The 22,559-nt window shown below is 53.3% G+C and overlaps 1 protein-coding gene across 1 annotated transcript in view; it reads right to left on the reverse strand.

Moving 5' to 3' along the window:
* Grk5 (G protein-coupled receptor kinase 5) overlaps nucleotides 1–22,559 on the reverse strand; it is a 230,300-nt gene that overhangs the window by 116,727 nt on the left and 91,014 nt on the right. The window contains exon 2 of the mRNA XM_004659294.2: nucleotides 1,229–1,324. Coding sequence (XP_004659351.1) covers nucleotides 1,229–1,324 — 96 coding nt within the window. The remainder of the gene's footprint in view (nucleotides 1–1,228; nucleotides 1,325–22,559) is intronic.

Consider the following 22,559-nt stretch of genomic DNA (forward strand, 5'->3'; position numbering starts at 1 on the left):
GGATTGAGCAAACCTCAGGATAGCAGGTTAGTGTGCTAGAAGCCAGGGTACATGGAGACACCATTCAGGAAAGTCCAAGAAATGGCCGTGCATGGCCTTGCGTCCCAGGGCAGGTACAGGGTGGTTCACTCAAAGCCCTGGGCGTAAGTCCCCAGACAGCTGAGGCTAGAGTTCTGTAACGAGGTCATTTCCACACCTAGCCCTCAGTGGGTCTGACTGCGAGGCAGTGTGGTCAGCATGCATCTTTGACACCCAGCAGTCTCCAGCAGGCAGGCTAGAGTCTCCTTGCAGTAGAGGAAGTGCACCCACGCCAGAGTGCACAGCAGGGAAAGCCAGGCCTCAACCCCAGCCACATCACTCCCATCTCCTCATCACAATGGTCTCCTCTCTTTAGCCATGTCCTGAGTGGCCCTGGGGACAGACCTATAGGAGCTGAGCTCTCTGCTGCAAAGCGGTGGCTATATGGAGTGACCAACACTGGGCAGGGTAAAGGAGAACCCACAGTGAGGCTGCCTCCTGAGGGCAGGAAATGGGGGAACCAAGAAGGGAGAGTGAGGGGGTCCATGATGCTGGGAACCTGGGGCTGGTCTTGGCCTCCCTCCTCTGCTCTTCCTTGAGCCAGGCAATCATGGGCCAGTTAAAGAATCATCATGCCTCAATTTCCCCATTGTGGTGGTTTGATTCAGATGTCCCCCATAAACTCAGGTGCTCTGAATGCTAGGTTCCCAGCTGATGGAGATTTGGGAATTAATGCCTCCAGGAGGCAGTGTATTGTTGGGGGTGGGCTTATGGGTGTTATAGCCAGTGCCCCCTTGACAGTGTTTGGCATGCTCTCCTGTTGCTATGGTCCACCTTATGTTGCCCAGGGGGTGACATCCACCCTCTACTCATGGCATTGTTTTCCCCTGTCATAGTGCAGCTTCCCCTCGAGTCTGTAAGCCAAAATAAATCCTCTTTTTCCCAGAAGCTGCTCTTGGTTGGGTGAACTCTACAGTGATGTGACCTGCCTGCAACACCCATCTAGGTAAAATAACAGAACCAGCCACAAAGGGTAACTGGGAAGTGACTTTCCACCCTAGCACACACCCAACAGTCAACATCACTAAAGAGGTCGGCAGGAGTCACCCTATAGCCTTAGTTGCGTTTCACCAGACTCGCTGTACAGTGGGCTTGGCAGTTCACCCACTCCTGGTGGCCCGTGCCCCTCAGGGCAGTGACGTGAGCTTACCTATGGTCCTGCGGAGGTCTTCACACTGGCTGATGTGAGGGAACTTCAGGATTTCCTTCCACTTCTTGCTTTTCCCTTTGCGCTTTCCTCCTCCCCCTGCAGAGATGGGGAGAAAAGGGGGACTGATGTTGATGCTGCCCAAGGGTCCAGAGCCTGTGCCCCCTCCCAATGAGCCCGTCTACCAGCTTCCTGGGCTAGGAGACAGCAGAGGCTCTAGGCAGATGTAGTCTAAGCCCAAGACATACACACACTTCTCCGGTGGGCACAGACTCCGAGACCCCACATGGCTGGCCAGGGGCCATGCCACCACAGCAGAGTGCCTCACACTCATGCCAGCTGGTGCCCGGCCCTGCTCTTTCTTGGTATCTCCCATGCCAATCAGCCCCCATGGAAGTGTCAAGCTTCCCACGGCAGGTCCAGGCCTGCTACATCGTAACCTCTCCCGGGACCACCAAGCAACTTTCTAGAACGACTCACAAGCCAGCCGACTGCAACTCCCTGACAGCCCTCATTTTGTCTTGTTTTCTGTGGAGTGTCCCCTTCCTCGACTGGACTTCAATTTCCACGTGCCTTTGGGACCTGCCCCTCCCTCCTCAGAAATCCAGGATCTCATAGGACACACTTCCCAAGGCTGGAAAAAAGGACACGCGAAGTTCTGTCTTGTCTCTTGTCTCCCACAGCATGCCACACAGACATAATGAACACACATCGCTCACAGGGTGTTCAAGGTCCTTACCCCTCCTTCAAGCTCTTGGGCAGGGCAGTGGCTCCCTTTTCTGGGTGGAGAGGTGACCTCTCCACTCTCTAACCCTCCCCCCAGGGAAGGGTCTCTAGGATTGGGCAAACTCGGTGATGCCCTCAGACCAGCCTGGCCAGTCAGCACCATACGTCAACCCAGTGGTCCTCCCAAGCTGTATGTGAACACCCGGGTAGGTCCAGGCTCTGTGGGTCATCCTCGATGATCCACAGACAGTAAGACTTTGCCTACGGGGCTGACGGCACGGACAGACTGCCTAGAGGCAGGCAAGAGATGGCCACACATTCTCCACTGTCCACATGCTGTCCTGAAAATCTTGAGGCCAGCCCCTGCTCAGTAAGGGAGCTGACTCTGACCAGAACCCCCTCCTGCTAGCCAGGAAGCAGAGGGGGGAGCTGGGGCGGGCAGTGAGGCAGGACCCAGGCCAAGTTTTCTGATCTCTGCTCATCCAGCCTTCAGTGCGCTGCCAGGCCCAGCTCCTCCCTCTCAAGTCTCAGCAGGTGGCAAAGGACTCAAACTCCAGGGGCGGAACAGGGTGTCCTATGTCCTTGCCACGGGAGCCGCGGATTGAGTCCCTGAGGAAGAAATCACAACCCATGTGGCAGACAAACCTCCCAGCTTGCATCTCACCAGCTGAGGCTTGCCCCACTCTGGGGTCACTTTTTCCCTCCCCTGTGCCCCCCCACACACACAAGTACACACACACACACACACACTCATATTCATATGTGTTGGAGAGCCCTTCACCTTCACTTTCCTGCACGCTTCACGCTCATTCTACATAGCAGGAACTACGACATTCCCGCTTGACGGAGAAGGAAACTGAGGCACGCAGGAGAAAGAAGCAAGTCACCTAGGGTCATATGGCTCCTCGGTGGTGAAGCTAAGACCCCCAGCCTGAGCAGAGGCTCCTGCCCTTGCTGGCCTGTCTGTAAATGGGTTCAGCGGACCGGAGGGAGAGCTGGGTGAGACCTCAGGTGTGGCATGGCATCAGGTAACAGGCAGGAATGGAAATCCAGGGAGGCCCAAGCTCCCAAAATGACACACACTAGGCCAAACTCCTATGAAGTTCCTTCTGTTGGACCTGCACATGGCTCATTTGTCCACCTGCTCTCTGGTGACAAGCTGCTGCTATTTCAACATGAGGACGCTTCACATGCAATCCCGACCCTGGACTTCTCGTCTACAGCCAGGCTTCCCAAATGGCCAGAGCCAGCTGGAACGGGACAGCTACTGCCCTGTGGACAGGACACAAGGCCTCCAGATGAGCTGTCCCCACCAGCGAGGGGCCCACTCAGGTGCCTGTCTACCCTCCACAGAGGATCATATGCACACCTGCCTGGGTGCTCTAGAGGGTCCTATGTGAAAGCTCAGGGAAGGGGGTCCTTTCTACACATTAGCCTGAGCAGCAGCTAAACCAGGCTGGGCACTCCCATCCCAGCCACTGAGGGGCCTACAAGGGGCGTCAGGACTTGAGTGGTCCAAATGGCTCCTACTCCCATTTCCATACTACTGATTGTGTGATTAAAAAAAAAGCATAAGGCTGGAGGGATGGCTTAGAGGTTAAGGAGTTTGCCTGCAAAGCCAAAGGATCCTGGTTCGATTCCCCAGGACCCACGGTAGCCAGATGCGCAAGGGGGCGCAAGCATCTGGAGTTCGTTTACAATGGCTTAAGGCCCTGACACACCCATTATCTCTCTCTCTCTGTCTCTCTCTCTCTCTCTCCCTCTTTCTCTGTCAAATAAATAAATAAATAAAAATAAAATATTTTTTAAAAACCTAAAAGTAACTGTTTTTAGATGTGCCATTCAGTGGCATTAAGTATATTCATATTACTGTACAACAATCACCAGTCACCTCTAGAACATTCTCAACATCTTAAACAGGGACTCTGTCTTCATTCAACAGTATTTCCCTGTTCTTCCTCCCCCAACCCTGTCACCTCTGCTCACCTTTCTGCTTCTGTGGATTTGACCACTCTGAGAACCTCATGGTAAGTAGAATCACTTAGTTTACTTAACACAACATCTATAAAGTTTAACCATGTGTAACAATGTGCCAGAACGTCATTCCTGACTAGGTCTGAGTAATATTGGGTTATGTGGACGTATGCTTTTCTGTTTTGTGTTGCTTTCTTTTGAGCTTGAGTCTCATGTAGCCCAGGCTGCCCTCAAACTCTCAACACAGCCAAGGATGACCCTGAACTTCTTTTTTGTTAATATTTTATTTATTCATTTGCAAACGGAGGGAGGAGAGTGAGAATGGGCGCACCAGGGCCTCTTGCCCCTGCACACCAACTCCAGACACATGCGCCGCTCTGTGCATCTGGCTTCACGTGGGCACTGGGGAATCAAACCGAGGCCATCGGGTTTTCAATCAAGCACCTTTAACCACTGAGCCCTCTCTCCAGCTCGGCCCTGAACTTCGGGTTCTCCCACTTCCCAGGCATTGAGACGACAGGTGCTCACCATCACGCCTGGTTTAGAGTGCTGGGTTTGTGCACACCAGGCACACGCCCTGCCTGGTGAGCTGCACGCCAGCCCCAGGGATGTTCTGTGTACGCTCTCATCCGACTGTGGACATGGCAGCTGCTCCCGCTTTCGAGGATGCACTTGAGCAGCGCGCTCCACAGACAGCGGCGGGCAAGCCTCCCCGTCAGCTCCTGTCTTCGTTCCCTTCAGGCGTGTTCTGGAGAGGGGCGGCTGGGTCACATGGTAAGTCAATGCTCAGCTTTGTGAAGAGTCGTCATTGCACCCTTGACAATGCAGAGTCCCAGGCATCAACCCCTCCACCGGCTGGACCTCAAGAGTGACTTAGAGTGACTTCTTACAGGGCTCCAGGGGCTTCTTGGAAGGCTGGGCTATGGAAACCAAATCTACTTTATTTATTTATTTTTTTGTTTATATTTACTTATTTATTTGAGAGCAAAAGATAGAGAAAGAGGCAGAGAGAGAGAGAGAGAATGGGCGCGCCAGGGCCTCCAGGCACTGCAAAGGAACTCCAGACACGCGCGCCCCCTTGTGCATCTGGCTAACGTGGGTCCTGGGGAATCGAGCCTCGAACCAGGGTCCTTAGGCTTCACAGGCAAACACTTAACCGCTAAGCCATCTCTCCAGCCCCCAAGTCTGCTTTACACACACATGCACACTTTGGATGGATGGATGGATGGATGGATGGATGGATGGATGGATGGATGGGATGGATGGATGGATGGACTCAGTAACTTAAGAAAATTAACAGATCCATCGCTTCATTCAGCCAGGGCACACTGAGCGCCCTCTGCGTGTGCTGGGACACGGCCATCACAAGCACAGAGACTGACGTCAGAGCTGCCCGCCAGGGGTTTTCCACCCATGACTGCCTCCGTGGTGCACCTGGGAATGTATGGAGAGATATTAAATTGTCGCAACCTGCCACTGGCCATTGGTGGCTGTAGCCCAAGGGTATAGATAAACATCATGTCAGATATGAGGCAGCCTCCCAGGACAAAGAAAACTTGGCTCCAAAATGCCAACAATAGCAATGTGGGGAACCACTGCTTTACCTACAGTACTTAGGAGAGGAACAAAAGCCGGAGGAGACTTGTACGGCGCTGGTAAGGCTCTGAGGGGACTAGGGAAGGGAGGAAAGGTAAGCCCCCTAGAGAATGGGTCACGGAAGCTGGGGCCCCAAACTCTACTATGGGTGTTTGGGAGGGAGGGGAGACCCCGCTTAACCCCCTGGAGCCTGCTCAGGTTCCTCAGCCACAGATGAGACCTCTTTCCTCCTAATCCTGCCTTCCTCAGCTTCTAGAACAAAGCGGAGGGATTATGGGCAGAAAGGGTAGGGTAATGCTCCCAAAAGGCACCCTAAACTCTGGAATCTGGAACAACAAGGGGAAGTGGGGACTAGCAACAATAGGGACGTTTTTTTAATTTCGTTATTAGAAACAGAGAGGGGGAAAGAGAGAGGGAGAATGGGTGTGCCGGGGCCTCTAGGCCCTGCAAACGAACTACAGACACATGAGCCACCATGTACATCTGTTTTACGTGGGACCCGGAGAATTGAACCTGAGTCCTTAGGCTTCACAGGCATGCGCTTTAACCTCTAAGCCATCTCTCAACAGGGACATTTTTATCCTGCATGACCCAGAAGAGCCTATGATGGTTAATCCCATCAACTTCACTAAACTGAGGATGCCCTGGGAGACTGGGGAGGCTCACCTTCTGGTGGGTCTCTGAGGGTGTTTCCAGGGAGGATTACCTGAGAGGGCAACATCCCCAGGACTAGAGGCCCCTGATAGGAGGCAGGGGAAAAAGAATGCCACCTAAACACCAGCGTTCCCATTTCTCTGCCGACCATGGTGTGAGCTGCCCCACTCTACCATGCCTTCCCCACAGTGATGGACTGAGCCCTCTGAAAGGCTGGCCCAAAATCAACCCTCAGGAATGTGGTCAAAGTGACATAGAGGTAACTGATAAGAGGGCCTAATGGAATCTGGGCAGCCGGAAGCATTAGAGTAAAGTGATAAGACATGAGATAGGCTGGCCTAGCCAGTTGGGCTGTGGAGATGGAAGGGGTTTCAGGCCCTCCCCCCCAAAATGACAGAGAGCTGTAGAAACTAGAAAGGTCCAGGGAACACATTCTCCCCTGGGACCTCCAGAAAGAGCCAGCCCTGCCCATACCTTGATTTGTAACTCAGTGAGACCTGGGTTAGATTTCTAGCACACAGAAACTACAAAACAATAAATGTGTGTTGTTTTAATCCACTTAGTTCTCTTAAGAGGAGAAAGGTGTGCTGTTTTAGTTTTAGTTTGTGGCAATTTCTAACAGCCATGGGAAAATTACATATAGATGCCCTCAGCAAGATAGCCTCCTGGGGCTAGAGAGATGGCTCAGCGGTTAAGGTGCTCTCCTGCAAAGCTTAATGACCCAGGTTCAATTCCTCAGTGCCCATGTAAAACCAGCTGCACAAAGTGGCGCATGCATCTGGAGTTCATTTGCAGTGAACTTCCTCCCTCTCTCTCTTGCAAATAAATAAATAATATAAATAATATTAAAAGGGACTGAAGAGATGGCTTAGTGGTTAAGGCACTTGCCTGCAAAGCCAAAGGACTCGGGTTCAATTCCCCAGGACCCATGGAAGCCAGATGCACAAGGGGATGCATGCATCTGTAGTTGTTTGCAGCGGCCTAAGGCCCTGGCGCGCCCATTCTCTTCCTCCCTCTCTGTCTCTCTCTCTCTTTCTCTCTCTCTCCCTCTCTCCTTCTCTCTCAAATAAACAAATAAAATATATTTTTTAAAAAACCAGATGTCCTCCTTAAAGGCCTCCCCCCCCAACCACATCTGGCCTGGCCTCCAGTTCCACTACCGATCCCGTAATAAACCTGGCCTCCATGACTTAGACGGGCCTGGGGCAATGTTTCATTTTTAACGACCAACAAACCTGTCTCAAGGAGGTCACCACTTCCAGACAAATACTTAGCACAAGTGTACTCCTGGATTTCTAAGCTGCATACTTAATAGCTGAAGTGTTGACATTGTTTATTACTTCAATGGGACCTGCTTTTCTGTATCATGAGATTCAGCCAGGTCCAGTCCCACTGCTGCAGAAATTCTTCCCTCATGCAAGCCCCACCTGCTTGCCGTCTCCTGCTCCACTTTGGAGGGATGTTAGGCCTATAAGGGGATAAGGATAGGTCCATCACAGCCCATCTCCCTGCTGCCCAGGGTGCAACCAGGCCCCAGCAGCAGGATTTCCCAGGGATGACCACCTGGGCTACCCACAGACTCAGCCCATTCTCCTTGGCCACATTCATCACCCTGGTCACCTCCCCCAGTCTTTTTCCCCTCCAGGCCATTGCTCTCAGGCCCTTTGAACTTGCTGTTCCCTCTGGCAGCGACGCCTCTCCAAAGGTTTCTCACCCCTGCATCCAGTCTCTGCCCAGAGACCTTTTCTGTGACCTCAGCAGCTGAAGCAGGCCAGGTTTCCACCTTCTCCAGTAGATTTTAGAAGAGTTTGAAGGGCCCTGGTCTGTTGCTTAGTCTGTCTCCTGAATACACGTATCAGTTTACAGAATCATTCATCCATTCTCCCAGCATATCTTCACTGATTCATTTAACCATCTCATGGGAATTCCCAGCACCAGGGCTCAGGGCCACTTTGAAATGGCTAGCATACCTGTCTGCACAGACAGCAGACTCGTGGGTGGCAGGAACCCAGTCTCTCATTCACTGCCACTCTCTCCCTGGCTCAAACAGTACCTGCTGAGAGGGAACAGGTATACAGCTGTACGCGTCACGTGCCCCTCATGTCTCTGCAAGCAATGGCCTTTCCTGGCCTCCCCATCCATCAAAGCTCCACCAGGTCTCCTAGTTCCAGCTACAAGGTCCTTTGCCGTATGGCCCTTGAAAGGCCCTGTCTGGCCTTCTGCTTCTCACGGGGGCGAGGGGAAGAGGAAGGAGGCAGCTAACAGGAGGCCTGGTCACCGCAGACGTTCAGCGTGTTGAGCTAACTGGGGAAGTGAATGACTGCCTGCGGTAATCAGAGACAGCCTCTCTCTCCCCCCAGTCTCCCTGAATAAGGTGCTATTCCCTTAGTTCCATCTGCAGAACGGGACGCCAGGGCTTAATGAAAGCAGTGCACCCAAAGGGGCACCGTCCTTTCCCACTCACACTGGCCCACAGTTGCCTCCCACTGCCTTGGGTCGCACTGGCTTTTCTAACCAATCCACTAAAGCCCTTGGCGATGGCCAAGATGACCTACGTGCTGCCCTTGTTCCAGGTGTCAAATATCAGTGAAAAAAAAAGATCAGTGACGCTGGACTGGAGAGATGGCCCAGTGGTTAAGGTGCATGCCTACAAAGCTTAAGGACCCAGTTTTGATTCCCCAGTACCCACATAAAGCCAGATGCACAAAGGTGTGCATGTGTCTGGAGTTTTATTTATTATTATTACTTTTTTTTTTTTGGAGGTAGGGCCTCACTCTATCTCAGGCTGACCTGGAATTCACTCTGTGGTCTCAGGGTGGTCTCGAACTCGCAGCGATCCTTCTACCTCTGCCTCCCAACTGCTGGGATTACAGGCGTGCGCCACCACACCCCGCCCCTATCTGGAGCTTGTTTGCTGTGGCTAGAAATCTTGGCATGTCCATTCTCCCTCTCCTCTCCTCTCCTCTCCTCTCCTCTCCTCTCCTCTCCTCTCCTCTCCTCTTTTCTCCTCCCTTCTCCTTGGAAATAAATAATTTTTAAAAAATTTAATTAAAAATTTAAAAATAAAAGAAAGATCTGTGGTGCACTAGAGGGCATAAGAGGAGAGTGGTCCCAGCCAGGACAATGGTCTAGGGCCAGGATGGCTTGTACCACAGGGCAGGATAAGACCATGACGTGGGGCTAAGGAGCCAACTGAACTCTGCTCAACCATGACTGAGGAAGGCCCCAAAGGACGTAGGGGACAGGTCTCCAGCTTGACTGGAAAGGAATTCGGGACAAAGCCCAGAGAGGAAAACAGGGGGAGGGTGCCATTCCCCAATTTCAGGCTCCGGCTAGCCCCTTGGAGCCTCTGAGGGTATTGCATCCCATCCCATCCTCTTGTTTCTGCTCTCCCCAACCCTGGGGAACCCTGGGCTGCCAGCAATGGCTTCCTACACATGCCCTCTCATTGGCTGGGGGTGAGGAAGGCAGGGCCTCCAGTAAGCAGGTGAACATGCCACAGGACTTGTGGAGAAAGTCAAGAAATGAGTTTTTTCAAATACTTTCATTATTTAATTATTTGAGAGAGATCAGAAAGAGGCAGAGGGAGGGAGAAAATCAGCACACCAGGGCCTCCAGCCACTGCAAAAGAACTCCAGACGTATGCGCCCCCTTGTGCATCTGGCTTACGTGGGTCCTGGGGAATCAAACTCGGGTCCTTTGGCTTTGCAGGCAAACGCCTTAACTGCAAAGCCATCTCCCCAACCTGAAATCAGTTCTTTTCTCTCTCCATCTGTCCCTCCCTTCCTTTCCTTCATCAGTGGTTCTCAGGGTACTCTTTGGACTAGCATCCCAGGGGCCTGGTTAGAAATGCACATCACCCCCAAACCGGAATCAGAAACCTGGGAGTGTGGCCTCAGATGATTCTGATGTGCAAACTCTGTTCAGCTACTGCGCTAAATGAAAAGAAAGTCCCAGAGTATCTACCTCCCTCCTCCCCTGCCTCCCCCCTCTCTGTTTAGCCTTCTCTTGTTTCTCTCGGCCCTGCCCACTTCTTCTAAAAAAGATACGCAGGAAAAAGCGCAAGACTTTTAGTGCTAACTGAGAATCTTCCCCCCGGCTCCAAAATTTAAGCAGCTCCAGCTCTTAACAACAGCCCCGTAGCTGCATATCTTGCCTGCCTTGCAACAAGCATTCTCACGGCAAGACACTCCGCAGTCATAGGAGGCGCGGAGCTCTCGTGACCTCTCGGGGACTCGCTGTCTTCCTCCAGTCCTGGCCGTAATGTTCTAAGGAACAAATCGGCCTGGCTAGCTAGCTCGTCTCTCTCCAGGACACACATCGTGGGTCTGCCAGGAATTAACAACATTCCAGTCGGTTCTCTGAGAATGGGGCGGCAGCCATATGAGCACCCCTAACCCCGGCTTTCAGGCTCTGAGCAGAGGTCCCAGTGGTGATGACAGGTGTGACCAGAGAGGCAGGACAGATGAGCCACAGAGGCTGTCACCTCATCCTCCAAAGGCGTTTGAGGGAGGTTAATTAAAAGCTCATGCATACTGGAGAGAGAAGGGCCCAGGCTATACAGACCCCAGGACTTCCTACCAGGGCCACGCCCACAAACAGAGAGGCCTGTGGCTTGGAAAGGTCAGCAGGGCCTTAATGCCAGGGACCAGATGTGTCAGACTGATTTATTACACTAAGCTGGCCCTGAGTACGGAGATAGCATATGGGGAGGAAAACTATGAAAGGTAAAGGAGATGTTCTCAGAGGATTCCCCCATGGTCTGGGAGGTTCTCAAGTGTCCTGGCAACTGTGCCAGGGACAGGTATAAAAGGACATGACACCTGGAAGGCAGCATCACGACGTTACTCGTGCTGTGCATGGGGCTGGGTCTGCCTGCTTCTGTCCACCCCATAACTGTAACCACAGGCTGACACATTTGAAAGAAATCCTCAGAGGAGGGGCCACAGAAAGACTGTTGCGGACCAGAGACTCCTGACTGGGGCTTGCCCTCTCTGGGTGGTCCAAGTACATTCTTCTTGGGACAGGGACCAGCAGGAGCTTTTAAAAAATATATCTTATCTATTTGAGAGAGACAGAGAGAGGGAGACAGAGACAGAGAAAGAGAATGGGCATCCCAGGGCCTCCGGCCGCTGCAAAGGAACTTCCAGACGCATGCGCCACCTGTGCACCTGGCTTACATGGGTCCTAGGGAAATTGAACTTGGGTCCTTTGGCTTCGCAGGCAAGTACCTTAACTGCTAAGCCATCTCTCCAGCCCCAGCAGGAGATTTTAAGAGCTTTGGCCTTCGTGTCTGCAAGTGTGACCAGAACCTTCCCAGATGGACACACAGGACCCCGGGGATGAGCAGGACAGCAAAGAGGGAAGGTCTGGGGACACAAAGCCTCTTCCTGTCCAGGATGCCTGCCTTCACCACATGGGGAGGACTGATCCTTTGTATCGAAGAGTACCATCTCAGACACTCAGTCACACAATACTTAAAAAAAAAATCAGGGCTGGAGAGATGGCTTAGCGGTTAAGCGCTTGCCTGTGAAGCCTAAGGACCCCAGTTCGAGGCTCGGTTCCCCAGGTCCCACGTTAGCCAGATGCACAAGGGGGCGCATGCGTCTGGAGTTCGTTTGCAGAGGCTGGAAGCCCTGGTGCGCCCATTCTCTTTCTCTCCCTCTATCTGTCTTTCTCTCTGTGTCTGTCGCTCTCAAACAAATAAATAAATAATTTTTAAAAAAAAATCACAAGCTTCATTCAAACAACTAATGCTCTGACATGCGCACAGCCAGGCCAGGGAGCAGCCTGCCAAAGCTAAGGAAGGTGGGTAGGAATTGGGGGGGGGGATAGGAAGAGGAGGAAAAAGAGGAGACCGCAGCAGTAGCAGTGTATTAAGCCAGCAGGAGTGAAAGATGATAGTTCCGGGCCTATTAGCTTGCCCTGCTCAGCAACTGACTCTTTCATAGGGGGCCTCCACTGTGACAGAGGACCCCATTAAATGTGTGGTGAAAAGTTATACTGAGCAGACGGGGCCAGGAGCCTTGACACACTGCAGGCCTTCCAGCAGCCATGGCCTGTGCAGGATTGGATGTGGCGAGACAAAGACACATAGTCCTGACCCCAGAACATTCCACGGGGGCCGCAGTTTCCAGCTAGAGGAACCCAGAACATGCCATGCAGAGTGAGGCGAGGCGTGGGCCCCTGCCCAGGGCATGTGGGGCCTGTGGTCTGTGGGCAGGTTCCAGCACCTCCAGGCCCCACCTCCTGGCCACATTACAGTTGGGCTTTCCAGAACAGAGAAACCTCAGCCACGACCAGGGGATCCCACAACCTCAAATTAGGAAAACCAAAACCAACACCGGGCCTGATGACTGGGCACCGTGGGGACAAGGAGACAGGACCTCCCCCACAGTCCAAGACTGACAGCAAAGATCCTGGCGTGGCTTGGAAAAGGTGCACGGCCTGAGGACGGCTCCACAGAAAACCAGCACCCAGGACAAGGCTGGTGCTGAGGGCTGCGTCCTGAGGGGCAGCCATTCTGCCCACCAGAGACTCACACGGCCAGTCGTCCACTGCCTCCCCAGCTTTGTTTGTTTGCTTGATTTGTTTTTCGAGGTAGGGTCTCACTCTAGCTCAGGCTGACCTGGAATTCACTATGGAGTCTCAGGGTGGCCTCGAACTCACAACAATCCTCCTACCTCTGCCTCACGAGAGCTGGGATTAAAGGCGTGCGCCACCGCGCCCAGCTTTCCAGCTTCTTAACTGTAACCTAAATGGTGCCATTGTGATGAGGCCACCGCATACAGCTTCAGGGCCTTGGTTAAGTCACTCCGTGTTTTTGTTCCACACGCAGACACAGCTGCTACCCACCTGCAATGCTGTCTGTGTTGAGGATTAGCACGTCACGTGTGAAGTATCTAACGCAGTGTAGATGCCACTCAACGTGGCCGTCACCTCCACGCCCTCTTCATCAGTGGTCACGATTGCACCACCGTCATCACCACCGTTCCTGCCCCATCATCTTCATCACAACTGCCACCACCATGCCCTCCATCTCCACGCACCATCGCCTACATCACAAGCACCCCCACGACCCCACACCTTACCACCACCGTCACCACCATCGGGCTGGACGTGAGTGAGGACTCTGAGCCGACGTGGGACAAACGGCAGGTCTGAAGTGTAAGCTGTCTGGATCCAAGTTTAGCAACGTCTCTACCCTCCTAAACCCTCATCCCAACACACACGTGTGCACGCGCACGCACACACACACACACACACACACACACACACACACACACCCCAGCATGGTTCCACTCCAGAGGCACCACAGGAGGCAGAAGCTGCGCCTCTCCACTACTCCCCTCACATGCACTTCCTCTAGCATTTCTCCTCACTGCTTCTCAACCCCTTGGGCAGGCTGCCCCTTGAGTCCTTTACACAGAAGTCAGCCAACCTTATCTGAAAAGGGCCACATAGGCTTGTGACTCACACAGACTATATATCATCTAATAGACAGGGCCCTGCTCCAATAAAACTTTATTTACAAAAAAAAACCCCAAAAAACAGCCTCAGCTGACCTTGCTTGTCCTCCTTGCTGCTCCCTTTGCCTGGAACCATCTCCCCTCAGCTTGTGAGACAACAACAAAACAACAGCCTCAGGGTGCTCACCCCCACCTCTCTTAAGCTTTGCACCATCCCACTTCCTCCATGAGGCTGACCTTGACCAAGGGAGAGTTAGGTAGCATTACATTAGCCACTGTTCAGTAAGCAGTTCGGTGGCGTTTGGTATAACAGCGATGTTTTGCTATGGCCAGCTTTCCTTGGGCTCTGAAGCATGCCCATCAATCCAGAGAAACTCCCTGTGATGGCCCTTCCTCAACCCAACACCCTGCCCACCAGTCACTCCAGCTTTCCCAATGCCCCTACCTTGCTCAGTTTCTGGGGCGCAAGCCGGCCATTACTGCTCCACGCGCTACTGAGCTGTTCTGCCCACTGGGCCCCTGACGCAGCCCCACTTCTGTTGAACTACAGGCTTCCTGTGGCGAGTGAACAGCTTGGACACAGTAGCCACCCAATGATGTGCGTGAATGGGTGGACAGATGGGGAAGCTAAATGGAAGAAGAGGACATGAGGTTTCCAAATGGGGCCCCCTCACTGCATCTTCTGAGCCTGGACTGAGAGCATCTTCTGCACGGGCAATGTGGAAAAATCGGGGCCAAGGTGGACATCTGCAAACCTGAGTCCTCTGAGAGCTGAGTGACCACAGGCCACATCCCCACCCTCTCTGAGCCAGTTTCCACACTGGGATAAGAACCACACACCCGACATAAGGAACCGAAGAGAGTGCCCAAAGCCCTTGTCTTGGGTCAGGCACTGAGTGGACAGGACCCAACCCTAAACCCTCTTGCTCTTCATTCCCCTCTTCCCCTGCTCGTCCCAATACCCTACCAGCTGTGTGCATTCAAAGAGTATTTCAGGGCTAAGAAGACAGCTCAGTCAGTAAAGTGATGACCTCGCAAGCGTGAGGACTTGAGTTCAATTCCCAGAACCTATGAGAAAAATCCACGTTTGGTGGTGGCACATGCCTGTAATCCCAGCACTAACAGAGACGGAAGGATTCTTGAAGCTCACTGGCCATCAAATCCAGCCTAATTGGTGAGCTCCCAGCCAGTGAAAATCCCAAGGAGGGGATACCAGAGAGGGCGACATCTGGCCTACACACACGTGCACCCTCACACACATACAAATGTTTTTTTTCTCTCTCAATTTTATTAAATATTTTCCATGATTATAAAAAATATCCCATGGTAATACCCACCCCCCTTTTCCCCTTTGAAATTCCTTTCTCCATCACATCCACTCCCCATCTCAGTAAGTCTCTCCTCTATTTGTATGTCATGATCCTTCCCTCCTCTTACGATGGTCTTATGTAGGTAGTGTCAGGCATGATATCGAGGCCAATTTTTTGTCTGGAGAGAGCACAGACAAACGTTTTTTAAGAGAGTATTTCCTTTGGAGCTTGGTGGATCAGGTCTGTAATCTCGGCTGACTGCAAGTACAAGGCCAGCCTGAACCATCTGATGACACCCTATCGAAAGGGAGAGAGTCAAAAGAGGACTGGGGATCAAGCTCAGGGATGAAACCCTTGCCTGGCATGTGCAAGACCCTGGGTTTAATCTCCAGCAACCTAGAGAGTGATGAATCATTTCCTTCTCAAGGAAGCAGACCCCTCCTCTTGCAGTCACTATGACACTGACCTTCAAAAGGTGCATTCCAGCCGGGCGTGGTGCACACGCCTTTAATCCCAGTGCTCAGGAGGCAGAGGTAGGAGGATCACCGTGAGTTTGAGGCCACCCTGAGACTACATAGAGAACCCCAGGTCAGCCTGAGCTAGAGTGGGACCCTACCTCGAAAAACAAAACAAACAAACAAACAAAAAGTGCATTCCAAGGAAAATCCCTGTTAAGCATATCTGTGAGCTGACAATACTCTTGCCTATTCTGGTTTTCATAGGTGAGAAAGTCTGGACACAAAAACTAACATTTCCCTGAGACAGTAATCCCTTGCCCTCAGCAGGGCCCAGTGCAGTCATCCGGGTCTGCACTGGAGGGAGGGGGGGAGGAGGGGGCAGAGCCTGTTCTAGCATGGCTTGTTTCAGGGTTGGTTGGATGGTTGCTTTTTGAAACAAGGTCTCATGTAGTCCACGCTGGTCTCAAACTTAACTATGCAGCTAATGATGACCTTGAACTGCTGATCCTCCTCTCTCGACCTCCCAAGTGCCAAGGACAGATTACAGGCATGTGTCACCATATCCATTTTTCCAGCATGACTTTTAAGGAAGATCCAAGGTCCTCTTGGAGGAGACACCTCGAATTCCCTCCCCAAATTCCTTTCCTTCTTCTGCATTCAGTTATTTATTTATGAAAGAGAGAGAAAATGGGCACACCAGGGCCTCCAGCCACTGCAAACAAACCCCAGATGCATGCAGCACTTTGTGCATCTGGCTTACGTGGGTCCTGGGGAATTGAACCTGGGTCCTTAGGCTTCACAGGCAAGCACCTTAATTGCTAAGCCATCTTTCTAGCCCCTGCTTCTACCTTCTTATTCTACTGCTTGAGACCACAGGAAGACACCATAAAGTGGGCAGCTCCTGAAGAGGATTAGCGGACACAGAGCAAATCCTGGGGGGTGGGGAGGCAACCCAGACCCATTCATCCCACAGGTGACTTAACTGCTAAAGAAACAGCAGACAGCCCCACAGCACAAATAGTACCTCCCCAGTCCACAGCTTCGGCAGGCTGTGCACAAGACCCACTGCACCAACGGGAAGACCGAGGCCAGGAACAGAACGGGACACACCCGGGGTGCGTGGCCAACTACAGCTGTCTCACCCTGACCACAAGCTCCTTGTGCCACCAAATAGGAGGATGTTATGAGGACTGTTCCAGGGATGAGCCAAGGACCCTGGAGCAGAGCTGCAGAACCCCAGACTGACTATGCTGGCCCTGCCCTGTCAGATACGCTGGGACAAGTGTAGACCCCTTCCACTCGGGCCACTCACAAATACCAAGAGCCAAGCCCTAGAATGTGGCCCACCGGGGACATACAGTGGCAAGTGTGGGCTGAGCCTAGACTCTGGTGTCTTCCTTGAATGCCTCTTAGGTTGTAAAATTACCAACGTGGGATCGATCTGGACGATTAGGGTAAAGGAGAGCCAGCCACCAGGGGAAGAGCGTGCAGAACACTCAGGTGTTTGTTTCCTACCACGTTAACAAACTGTCCCAAACGCAGTGCCCAAAAGCAGCACGGCATCATCATCAAAGGGTTCTGCAAGTCAAGAGGTCTGGAAGCAGATTCTCTGCGCTTAATTAAGTCAAGGTGTGGGTAAGAGCTGGCTCCTTCGGGAAGTTCTGGGTAGGCATCGTTTTCCTCTGGCTGCCTCTCCTGGCTTCTAGAGACAGCTGGCAATCCTTGGCTTGTGGAGCTCCTCCTCCTCCTCCGCTTTCAAAGCCCGCACTGGCACCTGCAGGCCGCCCAGCTGCCCATCTTGGCCAAGCTGCGTCCTCCGGCCTCCTCGTCCATCCCTGCCTGCACTTCCCCCCGGGCCTCCCTCTCAGGAGTGCCTTCATACACTGGACCGTGTGGGTAATCAACTTAACCTCCCAGCTCAAGACTTCTAGCTGGATGCTCGACATATTGGCAAACAGAATCAAAAGCTACTGGGATTCATGTGTCTTCTGTGGGAAACCACTTATCAGCCCACCAGGATGGACCTGTTCAAATCCCAGCTGGGTCACCGTCTAGCTCTGTGACTCTAGGCAAAGTTACTCGACCTGTCTGGACGGATTCCTCTGTGACTCACAGGCTAGGTAGGAGTGGAAGGGCTGAGGCATATGAAATGTTGAACACAGACTTTGAAACATTAAAAAAAAAAAACATAGTAAACGAGGCAACGTGATCCCTTGTTCTCTACCAGGCTCACAGTCAGACCTGGAGCAGAGGGGAAGGTGGTGAGCCGCCACAGAGCCAGAAGTGAATCACGAAAGACACACCACTGGTTCTTGGACACCCCCCCACCCACATAACCTCTAGCCACTGCCAGCAAAGCCCCCAGCCCTGGGGAAAGGTCTAGTGCCCCCCCCCCCCCCGCCAGCGAATGCTGGGACAGTGCTGCAGCCAGGAAGCGGGGATCCCTGGCAGAACATGGGGAAGGAGTGTGGGGGGGGGACACGGGGACAGTAGCCAGCCAGATTCTCAAGAGCACAGCTCCCGCCCCTCGGCAAGTCTCCCCAAGAGCTGCCAGCTAGAGTCATCTCAGCAAGAGACACTGAGGCCTGTGTTCGGGGGCCAAGGGGAGGGGCGGGCACTACAAATGTCAGCCAAGACCCTGGCCGCCTCTCCATGCTGTGTGACCTGGTTTTGCCGAGAACACCTTCCCACACTAGGAGAGGCACAGCCCACCCCAGCTCAGCCTGCAGTTGCTGTCCCCAGGGTCCAGGAGCCCTGCCCAAGTCCGAGAGCCACAGAGCTGAAGCGCACACCTCCCTTCCTCAGCCCAGCAGCAGCGATGCGCATCGGAGAGACGGATCAGGGGTCCCCATTTTACACAGCAGGTACAGCAGAGGCTCGCCTCACGGTGCCCAGCTGGCATACATCCAAAGGCCCAGAGGAAAGCAGCGCTGCCGCGATCACGAACAGGCTGGAGCTCTCCAGCCTCTGCGGAGCGCCGACTTGCTCACAAGGGTCCCCTCACAGCAGTGGGGCTCCCTTCCCCCCTAACCCTCCAGCCAAGGCCAGGATGCTGGTGAAGGCCTTCCCCTGGCCTCCAGAGAGAAGGATGCCCAGAGTGCACTGGCCTCCAGGGAAGGTGGAAGGTGGTTTTTCTGCCTCCAGGCTTTTGGCACATGCCATTCCCTCTGCCAGATACATACTTCCGGAACCATTTCATAAAATGGAAACATTTCAAGTTCATAGAAAGAGGGCTTGAAAACCCTTTTGTGGTGTGTATGGGCGGGGGGTGCACCTATGTGCCAATGCATGTATGAAAGCCAGAGCAAGATGCCACGTGACCTTTATCACTTCTGCCTCTTTTCCCTGAGACAAAGACTCTTGCTGTTCCTGGAGCTCACAGTTGTGAGGTTAGACTGACTGACCAGTAAGCCACAGTGATCCTCGAGTCCCCTGGCCCCCTTAAGCCTTACAGGTATGCAGTTTGTTTCATGCTTTTTTATATAATTTTTAAAACTTTTTTTAAGCAAACATTTATTTATGAGAGTGAAAGAGGCAGAGAGAGAGACGGCGGGGGGCGGGGGGAGAGAGAACGGGCATGCCAGGGCTTCAGCCACTGCAAACTAACTCCAGATGCATGCTCCCCTTGTGTATCTGGCTTACATGGGTCCTAGAGAATAGAACCGGGGTCCTTTGGCTTTGCAGGCAAACATTTTAACCGCTGAGCCATCATCTCTCCAGCCCTGTGAAGGTTATATTTTTGTTTTTTGGGGATTATTCAAAGTAGGGTTTCACTCTAGCTCAGGCTGACATAGAATTGATTATGTAATTTCAGGGTGGCCTCGAACTCAGGGTGATCCTCCTACCTCTGCCTCCCAAGTGCTGAGATTAAAGGCCTGCGCCACCACGCCCGGCCATTTTTTTTTTTTAACCTGAGTCTCTTATCAGTGCAAATGAATACCAGACAACACGTGCCACTTTTTCCATCAGGCTTTCCACGAAGAGTGCTAGGAGTTGAATCTGGACCAACATGCTTTGTAAGCAAGGGCCTTTAACAGTGGAATAATCTCCCCGGCCCCCATGCCCAGCTTTTCATGTGGGCGCTGAGGATTGAACTCAGGTCCTCACACCTGCACAGCCAGCCCTTGCCTGGTGAGCCACCTCCCCAGCCCAAGAATGAAATGACCTGTCAAAGTAATCCGTCCATCCTCTCCCCCACTGACAGACACAGCTCTCTCAGGTCCCCACCATCAGAACACTGTTGCTCTCAGAACCCTGACAAATGCCACCTTGAACCGCGGTTCTCGGTGCCAACTCCCATGTCACTGGGCCTGACCTCAGGTGTACATTACGACTCTCTGATGCCCCACCTCTCACCAACCCAGGTCCCCAGTCTGCAGCTTTGAAAAGTACTTTCCATAACTTGTCAGTAGACATTTTACTTGTGGCTTTCTGGAGTGCTATCCAAGAGGGCAGGAACACGTTCATCTTGCACCAGTGACTCGCCAGTGCCTAGACACTGCCTGGCACAGAGCAGACCTCTGACTGTGTCTGTAAATGAGCAAATACCTGAGCAAAGCAGGGCACACTGACCACACTGGCACCGGCCCCTGAGGCCCTTGGAGGGAGGGAAGAAGGAACAAGGGGCCCTGGATCCCCACAACCTCTGTAGGGTGGAGCCTGGAAAGTCAGAGACTCTGTGCCAGGCCCCAGTGACCAGCTGTGCCCTGCCCCTCAGGATATACGTGAGGCTGGGACACCTTCACTCGGGGCTCCCCACCCAGCCAAACCCCTGGTGCTGCTCAGCCATGCGGGTCTGGTCACACTCCGTTGGGAGAAGCAAAATGCTGAGAGCTCACAGATTCCTCCCGCTAGTCACCCAAGGGTCAGTGAAAAGAGCACAGGTGGCCACCATCCTTCCCTGAGGGTCTCTGCTTCTGAAGAGTCCACAAGAAGCGCTGGACAGGGAAGATGATGGTGCAGGGGGTGGTTAGGGTGCAGTGTCCTCCACAGGCCCACCTCTGGACCTTTCCCGTCCTGTTCCCAGCAGGTAAGGAAGGCACCACTGAAGCTCACTGACACAGAGGAAACTGAGGCACAGAGAGTCAGCACTCAGCATCCTGGAGGGCAGATCCAGGACAAAGGCAGTTTAATCACACCCCAGCCAGAGCCTCAGTGCCATGCGGAGTGAGAGCCAAGCGCTCAGCTGCCAGGGGCACCAAGGGTCCAACGGCCTGGGCTCCATTCAGGCAGGAGCAGGTGTTCCGCTGAGGGAGCTGCCGGGTGCCTTAACCTGGCAGCTCTGGGATTGCTGACCGAGCCAGCTGCAGATACAGCGGGACTGGAGAGCAGGGTGGCCCTTCACCTGTCTTCATCCTGCCTCTAGCCACACTCCCCAGGTCCAGCGGAGTCCTCTGAGGTGGCCCAAACCTGACAGAGGAGTCTCACTGACCCCACTGGTAGGAACAGGGCCTGTGGGGCTGGTGAAGGTTGATGAGCTGCCCCTGAGGGTGCCAGCAAGCCCTTCTACCATCCCCACCCACGAAGAGAACTCACAGGTGAAGATGAGGCCTGGAGACCAAGCTTTTGCCCCCAGGTCTCCCAGCAGACCTACTACAGCCTCTAGGCCATGAGGCTGAGGTTAAGGCTGGCCCTAGTCCTTGGGGATGGCTGCTGCTCTTCCTGGCCAGTTTTCTCTTCCATGAAACAAGATAATGCCAGCAGGCCCAAAGGAAGAAGGCATGGTCAGGAAGCTGGCCAAAGCTGTCCTTGGAGCCTCCACCCTCCCAGGCTTGGGGCCCAGAGCCACTCGCCTCCTTCACGGTGCCGAGTGGAGAGGTGGCAAGTGACAGGAGAGGCCCACAGCCAGCGCGTGCACATGCGTTCTCACACATGCACACGCACGCACCCTCACACTCGTCCTTTCGCTTACATGCTCCGTCACAGCACTTCAGCAGGCTCCTTGTGACGCCGGGGCCGCTCATGTGCCTACCCGCCATCGCAGAGAAGCCACGGTGCCTGGCATGGGGAGGTATCGCAGGACTGGTGACGGTGACAGTCACAACACCCCCGTTCTCCCTGCGTCGGGGGTCTGCCTGGCCCAGCAGCCCGGAGAACAAGTTTCCTTTTGTGTGTCGTCCTAGTGACACGCTTGCTTCCTGGGGCATGGTGACTCCAGTATTGTGGGTCGGGCCCCAGTGACAGAGCTCCCAGCCTACCTCGTGGAGAGTCAGAGGGTCCAGCACACAGGCTTACTTCATTCTGACCCGAAGCCCAGGAGCTCTGACTCACTGAGGTGAGGAAACCGAGGCTCATGGTCAGAGCGGAGCAGGGATTCCACCCAGGTCTCCCCTGCCCTTGGGAGGTTAGCTCCCCCTTGCCCCCCCTCCCCCTCACCCCCGTCCAAGCCAGCACTGTCCAAGTGAAACAGAACGCAGGCCACATGCCTAATGTCCTGCATCCCATCAGGAGACATCATAAAGAGGAAAAGGAAACGATTTGATTTCAACAATATTTTATTTAGCTCCACATGTCCAAAATACTATCATTTCAACAAAGGACAGGCACAAGAATTACTAATGAGACACTGTGTGCTTTTGGACTAAGTCTTTGAAATCAGGAGTATATCGTGTATTTTAGCACACTCCGGCTCAGGCTCCTTGTCCACAAATGCCAAGTGGCTTCTGGACAGCCAGTACACGCCCAGGTCAAGAGAGAAGCCTTGGAAGAGATCAGCAACAGCACCACGTACCCCTCCGCTCAGTCGCCCACCCACTCATCACTCATTCGCATCCATTTACTCACTCAGTCACTCACCCACCCATCTTTGCTCTCGTTCATTCATTCACTCATTCCATCAGTCATCTATCTATCCCATTCCCTTACTAAATATTTTTTATTTACTTATTTGCAAGCAAAGCGATAAGAGAGGAGAGAGACAGGCAGAGAGAATGGGTGCACAGGGCCTCCAGCGCTGCAAAGGAACTCCAGATGTATGTGCCACTGGGTACCTGATGTAGGTGCCGGGGGTGGGGGTAGGAAACCTGGGTAGTTAGGCTTTATAGGCAAACGCCAGAACCACTGGGCCATCTCTCCAGCCCTGATCCATTCACCTGTATCTCTCTTACTCATTTACGTAATCACTCATCCACTTATCCATTCACTCCTG

Source organism: Jaculus jaculus, chromosome 1 (assembly GCF_020740685.1).
Source record: "Jaculus jaculus isolate mJacJac1 chromosome 1, mJacJac1.mat.Y.cur, whole genome shotgun sequence".
Lineage (NCBI taxonomy): Eukaryota > Metazoa > Chordata > Mammalia > Rodentia > Dipodidae > Jaculus > Jaculus jaculus.